Source organism: Silurus meridionalis, chromosome 21 (genome assembly GCF_014805685.1).
Source record: "Silurus meridionalis isolate SWU-2019-XX chromosome 21, ASM1480568v1, whole genome shotgun sequence".
NCBI lineage: Eukaryota > Metazoa > Chordata > Actinopteri > Siluriformes > Siluridae > Silurus > Silurus meridionalis.
Window position 1 is genome coordinate 17,118,573 of NC_060904.1, and position 12,238 is coordinate 17,130,810.

A 12,238-nucleotide genomic window follows, 5' to 3' on the forward strand; every position below is an offset into this window, starting at 1 on the left:
TATGTGTGTGTGTATATACTGTGTATATATATTTTGTGTGTATAGTTTATGTGTATATATTTTGTGTGTCTATTTTGTTTGTTTGTGTGTGTGTATACTGTGTATATATTTTGTGTATATTTTGTGTGTTTGGGTGTGTGTGTGTATACTGTGTATATATTTTGTGTGTATATTTTGTGTATATGTGTGTACTGTGTATATATTTTGTGTATATTTTGTGTACGTGTGTATACTGTGTGTATATATTTTGTGTGTATATTTTATGTGTATGTGTGTGTGTGTGTATACTGTGTGTATATATCTTGTGTGTATATTTTATGTATGTATGTGTGTATACTGTGTGTATATATATTTTGTGTATATTTTATGTGTGTGTGTGTGTACTGTGTGTATATATATATATATATATATATATATATATATATATATATATATGTGTATAATTATATTGTGCGTATATGTTGTTTGTGTATGTATTGTGTGTATATTGTGTCCAATATGTATGTATGTACTTACACACAAGCATTTGTGCAGTAAGTGTGCATATTTTGTGAGTATGTGTGTTTTCATTAACTAATAACTAATGAAGGCGTGTATGTCTATGTGTGCGTGTATGTGTGCGTGTGCACGTGCGTGTGCGCACGTGTGTGTGTGTGTGTGTGTGTGTGTCATGGCGTGTCGTGTCGTCAGGGCTACATGTCCATGTCGCCGTCGTATGCCAGAGTGAGAGGCTTTAGCCGGTTGTTGTTTTGTCGTCGTTGTGGTCTCTTTGGCTTTTTGCTGCAGATAAAATGAGAAAGGTTCAGACTCGTTACGTAACACGACACCGGAGTTCTGACACAACACACAACATGCTACACACAGCAGAGGTGAATTATGGGAAATGATATGAGAAAGAATATCAAAACAAAGCCGGAAGGATGAAGCAACCGAACGGAACATGTGCATTCGAATAGCAAATCAAAGATAAATGCAAAAAAAAGAAAAAAGAAAAAAGGACTCATTCTCTTTGTCACTTTATAGTGTTCATAATATAATATAATATAATATAATATAATATAATATAATATAATATAACAATATAATATAATAAAAACAAAACATAACATTATATATGTTAACATGTGAACATTATTTTCCTATTTATGGACAGTTATTACATGTTATAGCTTTTATTCATCATTATTGATAATAGTAATAATAATATGGTACAGACAATATGCCATTAACGCAGCTTATAATGCATTATAAGCATTACAAATAAACTGTATTAATTCCTTTGCACAAATACACTATATTGCCAAAAGTATTGGGACACCTGACTTTTCCAGCCATATGTGACAGTAAATAGGGAGTAAATGTGGAATACGGTGTTTAAAAATATTACTTAGAATCTTATGGTCAGATGTCCACAAACTTCTGGCAATGTAGTGCGCATATGTAACAGTGTGTATAAAGCTCAAAGTGCACATTTTTACGTTTAAAAAAAGGCAGTAGTTTAACCCTTTATTAAAGTAAGACGTTCTATAAAGGCTATTAACATGTTATAATGCATTAATAAGGCATTATACACATCTTTATCATTGTTTATGTAGCATTGTGTGTAAGGCTTTTCTGATTTGTTAACAGAATACCATTAAATCATTAACAAAATGCAATAACGTTTTAATGAAGCATCATAACGTGTCTATTCCTTATGAACTCATTATGAGCAGACTCAGCATTTATTATAGATGTTATCATAGAAAGTTTGAAAAGTTTATAAATGAATGTATAAATGATGGTCTTAGTCTTAATAGTTAGATTTGCAATTATAATACAGTTATGAAGCATTATGAAAGCCTTATGTCATCAATAGGCTTTGAGATAAAAAAAAATTCAACATTTATGTAAATAAATGTCAATTATTGCATATAAAACTATAAAGGTGTTTCGTTATTCACTGTGCAATTCGAGCATGTTGTTGCATGTTATTGCTTAGTTTGCTGCATAGAAACAAAAAGAACATTTATGTGTCTCGAAAACCATAAAAGATGTGGTGTTTCAACACTTTTCACAGCCACTGGATATAAAAAATAAGCAGGAATTTATATATAAAAGATGAAAAAAACCAATTGATATGTTTAAAATATGTGAGAGATCTTCAAACAATATGAAAAAAACAAATGACACTGCAGTGATTTTTTAAAATAAAGATGCCAAATAATTCCCCCTACTCAATTTTTGTTGTTGTTGTATTTAGGCTTCTACTGAATTTAATATTTTGCTGCTAATTGTACCAGGTTTTAACACAGATTGTGTAAGAGCGATAGAGCCGAGCTGTAATGTACCTCTGCAGGCCGGGAGGAAAGCAGAACCGCTTACACACAGGCACTGGGGTCAAAAGGTCAGGGGTGCGAACCCTAACCATCACTGTACTCAGGCTGCTGGCAGTCAGGGTAGGCGAAGGTGAGCTCGTGAGCGTCGCGGCCCATCCACACGGCCGCACAGCTGGCGGAGTCGAGCATGGCCCGAGAGCGGCGCGTGGCGCAGTAACTGCTGCTCGGGGGGAAGCGAAACAAATCAACACGAGGCAAAGGGTAAGAAATGAAAAGGAAAAGAAAAGAAAATGATGAGGATGATGAGGAGAAGAATGATGATGCTGATGATGATGGAGTTTAGCAGATGCTGGAATCTCACTGTCACTTACCACGCTAAATAGACCATGGACACTATAAACACCAGGAGCACAAAGACACCGGCCGCCACACCGTAAACCCACGTCTTCAGTCTGCCGTCTGTCAGGAGACAAGCGCAAGTGGTTACGGCATGTCTCGCTTTACAGCGTTATGAAATATTCAATTCTTTTATTATTATGTGTCATTTGTATTATTAAATGACACATTTTTGCCTCTATGCCACATTCAGTCACACGTTATTGTACTGTAACAGTGTGACAATTTACCACACTATAAAACTTAATCCCACTACGGAGCTTTACTGCTCAATGACTCTTCAGCTTGATGACATATTAAACACACCGGTACAAATAACTGCACTATGATGCTTTTACACTTTATGACATGACCACAGTATGACATGTTTACTGCACTATGACTATACTTAGTTAAAGTTACAGTTAACAGTTTATACTGCAATGATTATAACAATAAACTGCTACAACACTATGGCAGTACTTTATGGCACTATACAACCTTTTCTCAATATGACAGGGTGGAACTATGACACTTTAATGCACTATGACACAATGGTACTATGACACTTTAATGCACTATGACACAATGGTACTATGACACAATGGTACTATGACACTTTAATGCACTATGACACAATGGTACTATGACACTTTAATGCACTATGACACAATGGTACTATGACACTTTAATGCACTATGACACAATGGTACTATGGCACTTTCCCACACAATAATTTTATGGCACTTTAACTCACTACCCACTCTGATACTTTCCCTCACTAAGACACGATGGCATTATGACACTTTAACTCACTATGAGACGATGCCACTCTGATTCTTTCCCTCACTATGGAACAATGGCATTATGACACTAACTCACTATGAGACGATGCCACTCTGATACTTTCCCTCACTATGACACAATGGCATTATAACACTTTTCCTCACTTTAAAACAATGGCACTATTCCACTTTCCCTCACTATGACACAATGGCACTATTCCACTTTCCCTCACTATGACACAATGGCACTATTCCACTTTCCCTCACTATGACACAATGGCACTATTCCACTTTCCCCTCACTTTACCACGATACCACTATGACACAATGACACTATGTTAAGTTCCCTCACTATGACAAGAGGGCACTATGATACTTTAATGCACTATTACATGATAAAACTATGCCACGTTTCCTCTCTATAACAGGATGGCACTATGCCACTTTTCCTCAATAAAAGCACAATGACACGAGTACTATGACACTAAGACATTTGTTTTTCACAATTGTATAAAACACTAAACAGACATGTCTTTATGCTTTACCAGGTCCAAAGGGTTTGAGGTACCACGTGCGCCCCGTGGGCCCCGGCCCGTCCGTGGTGGAGGCGGTAGGATCGATGGCTCGGCTCGTCTTCACATCTTCACTTTTGCTCCCCGCTGTGGGAATCTCCAGCACGGGAATCAGAGCACACTGCTGCAACAGACCTTCAGGAGACAGCGCCTCAGTGTAGCCTTCCTCGCACACACACACAGCTTCCTGCAGAGGGCAGCAGAGAAACACACTAACTAAATAACTAACTAACTAACCAACTAACTAACTAATTAACTAACTAACTAACTAACTGACTCACCTGGATGATTTACAGCATTGGAATAGAAGTAAAATTATTATTATTATTAAAAATGTATACATATAAATATATTTTAAAAAATCTGACCAGTTTATTTAGATTTTAATGATTATTTCCTGATTAAATTCCTGAAAGTTGAAAATGAGGCTAAAACACACAACTTTTTTTTTCCATGTATATATATATATTAATTCCATTGATAATGGAGTGTCTTTCAGGAGACTGCATGGAACACATTAATTCTCTTTATACGATTATGATGCTAATTTATTGACTAGAGTTGGGTTTTTGTCATTTCTGTATTATTACATGTGTCCTGTGCACATGTGTCCTGTGCATCACCAGTAACATATAGAAATGTTTCATCGCCATGCATTTGCTGTTGTTTTGTAACTAGGAACTTATTTTGCTAAAAAAAAAAAGCCAGCGTTAATGTTTATAGACAGCAAAGTTCAAAGAGATGCTCAGAGCATATTAGAGCCACGTTGCAAGTTTCAGTCTGGTGTATTAAATACATTAGGCTGAACATCTCCCCTCATTTCAACTCGTTACTCTGAAATAAACAAAAAAAAACCCTCCAGAATAATGATCAGGGGAAACGAATTCCTCATGAGTCTTACCTTGGAGCAGAAGGAACGTGGCTTTTCACATGCAGGGACACAAGATTGCTCGGTCCCTGGTGCCGGTGTGGGGGGGCATCCACCTACAGATCAGAAACATCAGCCGGGAAACTTACAAATAATAATAATGATAATAACAACAAAACACGTTTCTAAGTCTAAAATGCAGATATACAAAGATGCTTGCATTTTGTGCTAAAGGCAACCGGCTATAAATGCTAACACTGAACTGCACTGTCTTGAGTTTTCATGAATGTTGAATATTAATTATGTTTCTCCCTTTAATCCTGCGTAATTACCTCCACTTAAGTGTGAGATGCTGTAATTTTTTACCCATTGACCCAATTTTTACTGAGAGATCCACAGGGCTTTGTGAAACATAAAAACATGTGCAAGCTGGATAAAATGTGTAAAAAATATATTTTCTAATAAGAGTTATTTTTTTCTTACAAGCACAATATGTTTGTTCAACCTGAAGGTGAAAACGTTTACAAATATTTTGAGGTAAATTAACTGAGCGTTGAGTTCGAGAGATTACTTTCGCAAAAAATGAATACCACAGAAGATAGGAATTAAATTTGCAGATATTGGATTTTACCAGACGAAATAAAATAAATAAACAAAAATAAGGAATTGTTGATTTGTATAAGTGAATTGTGGCTTAATAAAATGAAGGTTAACAAAAAATTGCTGTTTTGGCCACAATTTATGCTTAAGTTTCAGTGCAAATGAATATGATTGAATGGCAGGTATTAAATCTGCAGGCCTGGTTTACGCCCGTAAAAGACAATGTCAAAGCCTTCTTACTTCTCAGGAATTAAAAAATGTTGATTTTTATATAAAAAATGTTGAATTGATACAAAAACTGATTACAGCTATCACGAATGTTATTGCAAAATATAAAATTTAGACATTGAAAATTGTTTCCCAAAAGTGCGATTCACTGCAGACTTCAGGAAATGGAGATCGTGAGTGCAAATAATTACGACTAAAAGGCAGGTATTACGTTGGCAGAAGCCGGTTTATGCTACTTTAAGACAATATGAACACATTTATGGATTTAAAGTATTGAAAGGAATTAGTTATACAGTAATCCCCCGTGATAAACGGATGCCACTGCAAAAATGCTATTTTCTGTATACAGTACTGTACTGTATTAACATTTTACTTCATTTTATAATTAATAATCATATTTTTATTGATACATTTCATTATTTCAACATAAAACTCCATAAAAACAATTCCCTATAAGTTGTTTGGTCTTTCGTGCTATCAGCGAAAATCAGCCAAATTGATTTGAACCGCAGTAAAGCGGGGATTACCGTACATCATTTTAGGTTTTGTCATCAAATTATTGAAAAACTTTTAAGAGTATATATATACAGAGTATATTTAAATACCCAAAGTGGGGTGAAAAAGTATTTTTTCCTGATTTAGTGATTTTTTTTGCATATTTTTCACACTTAAATGATTCACATCCTCAAGCTAATTTTAATATTACACAAAGTTACACATTAGTAAATACGAAATGCAGTTTGTACCTTATGATCTCATTTATTAAGTAAAAAAAGCTGTAGTGCCTGACCCTATGTGAAAAAGTAATTGCTCCCTAAACCTAATAACTGGTTGTGCCAGTCTTATTGGCAACAACTGCAATCGAGCATTTGTGAAAACTGCCAGTGAGTTTAGTCTGTGAGAGAGGTGAGACAGGTATGTTCAGGAGCAGTTACAAGAGAAGAATTAAAACCCCTTTTATTGGATACTATGTCCTGAAATATCTTGATATCCAATAAGGGCAGAGGGGCAAGAGTTTAAGCCATCGGGGCAACTCTCCTGTGCACGGCCCGGCTGTGGAGGAATTCTGTCTGGCTTACTTTGCAGAATTGTTTGAATTCAGTGACATTGGAGGTTTTTGAGCATAAACGTCCTGTTCAAGGTCATGCCACAGCATCTTCACTGGATTTAAATCTTTGACTAGACCACTCCAAAACCATGATTTAGTTTGAAAGTGAAAGAGCACCAGCATACCTGTGACGTTTATTCCGTCTGAGCGCTCGCACCAGACCGTCCGAGATGCGCTCACCCACTCGTAGTCAAAACACTCGCCGTCTGCCAACAAGAAGCCAAGGACGCACACGCACAAGAAAAAAGCCATCATGACGCGGTTATGCAGCACACTAAATCAACAAGCCCTAATCAATCATAGACGGCCATAAAAGCGTATTCGCATGAATATTTATGAGCAACATGTAATGCGAGTAATATTCCACTGAACAGTTACTAGTCGGACACATTCATTAAAATAACGTCAGCTGTGGTCATGTTGGAGTTTGGACAGAAATCCTTATCGGAGGTTCTGATAAAACACTAGATCTTTTTATGAAATAAGTTTAACTATACGATGAGTGGTTGAGTAGGTGTGTTTGTGGTATCTTCTGGCTCTCTCACAATGTACATTTTCCACAAATATTATAAGACAATAAGCATATATATTGGCAAAGGTTTGTAGACACCAAGTCAAAAGTATGTTTTTGAGTGTCGCATTCAACATTTAATCCCGATTTACTCTTATAATTCACTCCACTCTTCTGGGAAGATGTTCAACTAGTTTTTCTGGAGACTTATCGAGCTTCAGTGAGACACCATGGTGTTAATAAAGTCAGGGACTGATAAGGTGGAAGTGGAGACTAAATGTGAAATGGGATGTTTAAAAAGCAATCTTATGCTCAGGTTTACAAAAACCTTTACCTATATAATGGATAATAAGTAAATATCTAATAAATGAATTTTCAGTTGTAGGGGAAAAACATATATATGTAAATTGTACAATATGAATCTATGTATTTCTGTTAAGCAGCTTTGTGACGATGTCCATTGTTAAAAGTGTGACACAAAATCGAGATATTTTGCAGATAGTATAACGAACACGCTTCACCATGCTTCGAGCAATTCATTTCGCTGCTGGAAGAAAAAAGGTGTGCCGATCTGCCAAACGTTACATGCCTTCACTTGCCCTGGAATTAATTAACAGATGGTGAAGAGCTATTTCCAGCACTCCCGAGGTAAGTGCCCTGAGATTCAGGATGTTATTTTCGACCAAACTGCTCCTTACGTTTCATCTTATCACACTCATTACACCAGAAACAAATCGCTGTAGAAACCTAATCATGTAGAGACGAAATGCTGAGTGAAACCGGTGAACCTGTCATTCAATACATCGGACACAACAATTCGGGGTATAGATTATAAACAGTAATAAATGCATTATGAATATTCATATATGATCTATAAACAGCTACGAATCTGAAAGGAAGGATTTAAGAAGATATACTATATACAGGTGCATCTATAACTTCTTATAAATGTACCACGAACAAGGAGGTATTACTTGTGATAAGTAGGGTTATGAATGTGGGTATATAAGAGGTTATAATTTGTAATGAATGCAGGTAAATGTGGATACATGAGGAGTTATAACTTGTTATGAATGTAGATAAATCAGGGGTTATAATTTGTCATAAATGTAGATAGATCAGGAGTATTTAACCTGTTATTAATGTGGATAGGTGAAGAGATATAACTTGTTATAAATGTAGATAAATGATGAGTTATAACTTGTTATAAATGTACACATCATGATTTATAACTTTTTATAAATGTACACGGATCAGGAGTTATAACCTGTTATAAATGTACACGGATCAGGAGTTATAACTTGTTATAAATGTACAGAGATCAGGAGTTATAACCTGTTATAAATGTACACGGATCAGGAGTTATAACCTGTTATAAATGTACACGGATCAGGAGTTATAACCTGTTATAAATGTACACGGATCAGGAGTTATAACCTGTTATAAATGTACACAGATCAGGAGTTATAACCTGTTATAAATGTACACGGATCAGGAGTTATAACCTGTTATAAATGTACACGGATCAGGAGTTATAACCTGTTATAAATGTACACGGATCAGGAGTTATAACCTGTTATAAATGTACACGGATCAGGAGTTATAACCTGTTATAAATGTACACGGATCAGGAGTTATAACCTGTTATAAATGTACACGGATCAGGAGTTATAACTTGTTATAAATGTACACAGATCAGGAGTTATAACCTGTTATAAATGTACACGGCTCAGGAGTTATAACCTGTTATAAATGTACACGGATCAGGAGTTATAACTTGTTATAAATATACACAGATTAGGAGTTATAACCTGTTATAAATGTACACGGATCAGGAGTTATAACCTGTTATAAATGTACACGGATCAGGGCTTTTAATGTTATGAATGTTATAAATATGTATGTTTATGAGATAAGGCAGATAGAAACACTATAAATGCAAAAAAGATGAGGATGAACAATATAAAGTGACGTGTGTGTGTGTGTGTGTGTGTGTGTGTGTGTGTGTGTGTGTGTGTGTGTCTGACCGGTGCAGGGGCGGGACTGCCAGTCCTGGTCAGGGCAAAGGCCGATGTTCTCAGGCTCCTGGGCGACGACGGCTCGTGAGCGTACCTGCACCGCGCTCTGGTCAACCCGCTGACCTTTAACACACACACTCTGACACGGGCTCCAGTCTGACCACTCCATCAGGTAACAATCACCTAAGCAAGTGTGAAAAGTGCAAAATAGGGCATAAGACCATAGAAAGTTTCATGTAGAGGATCATTAGTCAGTGATTACACCTGGAACACCTGGACTGTTGATAAAATACTGGAAGAAATTGATTCACACACGCTGCTGTTATCGCAGACCATAAGGGTGGAACTACCTGGGCACGGTAGGGTACAAGGTTCTTCCAGAATGATCTTTTTGTCCCCGTTGATGGCGAGCTCCAGCCCTGAGCACAGCTCGTCCTCCACCATGCTGACCTGACCATCTCGGGAACTGTCGGACACGAAGCAGGACAAGTTCCGAAAGCGTCGGCCTTCTCCACACACCACTTCCTGCAACACAGACGGTAAAATGTCATTTAACTGAACCAATGCTAAAGAATGCAGCAAATTTCAGGGCCAGAAAATGAGAATCAAACATATAGTATATGGACAAATGTTTGCGGACACCTGGCCATAAGATTGGTATGCCATTATAACACCCAATGACCCCAGGATACATCACTGATGACGTGTCCAAGTGCATCTGCATGATGTATTTTGTATTATGTGGTATGTAGCAAAAACTTCTCACAGCACCACTGGCATTATATGATCATTACGATTTTAGAACACCTTTAAAATAGCACACACACACACACACACACACACACACACACACACACACACACGTGCGCACAGTAACTACAGTAGAAATGAGCTCCAGATCCCACGCAGCAGGCAGGAGATCAGTGAGGAAACAAATTTATTAACAGAGAAAAAAGAGATGGATGAAACTCTATGAATTCTGCGTCTACACGAGAACCCTGGTCGTCAACTACTCAGCTTTCGGTTTATTCTCTTTTCTTTATCTTCTTTTTTTTCTATCTCTAGATCAGCACAGGAGGTAAAGAATTTATCTGTGATTTTCATAAAAATGCAAACATTCTGGGATAGTGTGTGTATGTGGGGTGGGGGGTAGAGAGAAAGCTGGAGAGCAGGAGTGACAAAGGGAGAAAAAGGAGAGAGGCAGAAGGGAAGCAAGACAAAGGAGAAAGGAGTTGAAAAAGAGACAGACAGAGTGTGAGATTGAGGCTGAAAGACATGGAGAAATGGAGAGTTACATAGAGAGAGAGAGAGAGACAGAGAAAGAGAGAGAGACAAAGCAAAATTATGTGAGAGAAAGAGGATTGAATTGAAAAATTAACAACTGACAGTCAGAGTGAGACAGATCAAAACAGACAGACAGTGAGACAGTGAAAGAGTAAGATGAACAGATCTTGATTGACAGATAGACAGACAGTCGAACAGACAGAGAGTGAGACAGATGGAGAGAGACAGACAGACAAAGAGTGAGACAGACAAACAGGCAGAGAGCGAGACAGATGGAGTGAGACAGACAGACAGACAGACAGACAGTCAGACAGACAGACAGTCAGACAGACAGGCAGGCAGAGAGTGAGACAGACAGATTTAGACTCTACAATTTGGTTATAACAGAGCTATATTTAATGAACAGAGCACAAGAACTTTGTGGAATTAATTATATCATAATAGCAGAATTACAGCACATTGCATAAGTAATGGTCCCCCATTACCATCCTTCAACTTCTGCACAATTTGTGGCATTCCAACAGAAATTGAGTTAATTAGGATTATATTTCATAAAACTACACAAAACAGACCAACTACAAACATTACTAATAATAGTAATAACTAGCTACAAAACTAGCTACAAAAAAGTCACAACAGCCAATTGCTGAAAACTCCTGATGATGAGCTGGAGGTCAATACAGGAGGTCATGTGATCTTCATCTGAACCCTAATTGTGGAAGAAAATCATGTGAAAGGGGAGTGAATACTTATACACTCAGGCACTGGATAAGTTTCAGATTGCTTTTTCACATATCAATTTTTGTTTCGAATAAAACCCAGAAACAAATGAGTATCGACCAGCACTTGAAAAAATAAGATACGGCCCTTTTGCTCAAGCCCCGCCTCCAAACAGAGCATCATCATTTGAGTAATGCTCAATACTGAGGTCAGAATATTAGTGTTTGCACTAAGGATCATGAAACAGTGTGTGTGTGTGTGTGTGTGTGTGTGTGTGTGTGTGTGTGTGTGTGTGTGTGTGTGTCTGTGTGTACCTCAACACGGCACTCAGACCAGGCGCTGTAGTGCCAGTGATAACACGGCCGGACAGGACACGGCTTCCACTGCTCCATCAGAGAGGGACATGGCCTGCCATCACCCTGAGATGCCTGGACCACTGTCCTCCTGCGCACCATTCTCCCTGGTACACACACACACACACACACACACACACACACACACACACACACACACACTACATTTAATTATAGACTGATTGTATTATTTTTTTATGAATGCATGTGGTAGGGGGCGTGACTTCCAGAAGGTCACATGACCACAACATGTATGTATTATGTACCTTTTCTCCGAATCATTGCTCCTAAAAGTTGTCAATATTCTATATTTTTCTTCTTCTTTCTACTTCATAAATGTAAAACTGAAAGATATTTTGACCCAACGCAGAGCACGATACTGACATTTCTCTAAAAAAATCCAAATGGATTGATGATTAAATGAAGGATGAAACACCTGAGAAGGTGTCGATCCTTATTTTTATACTCTTACCACATCAGGATTCAGTTTCAAGGGTG

The 12,238-nt window shown here is 37.4% G+C and overlaps 1 protein-coding gene across 1 annotated transcript in view; it reads right to left on the reverse strand.

The window, feature by feature from the left end:
• Nucleotides 1-448: 448 nt before the first annotated feature.
• Nucleotides 449-12,238, reverse strand: part of LOC124403600 (thrombospondin type-1 domain-containing protein 7A) — a 96,628-nt gene continuing 84,838 nt past the window's right edge. Inside the window, 8 exon segments of the mRNA XM_046877273.1 lie at nucleotides 449-780; nucleotides 2,690-2,777; nucleotides 4,024-4,237; nucleotides 4,952-5,034; nucleotides 6,980-7,060; nucleotides 9,393-9,566; nucleotides 9,734-9,908; nucleotides 11,702-11,847. Coding sequence (XP_046733229.1) covers nucleotides 693-780; nucleotides 2,690-2,777; nucleotides 4,024-4,237; nucleotides 4,952-5,034; nucleotides 6,980-7,060; nucleotides 9,393-9,566; nucleotides 9,734-9,908; nucleotides 11,702-11,847 — 1,049 coding nt within the window. The 3' untranslated portion in view covers nucleotides 449-692.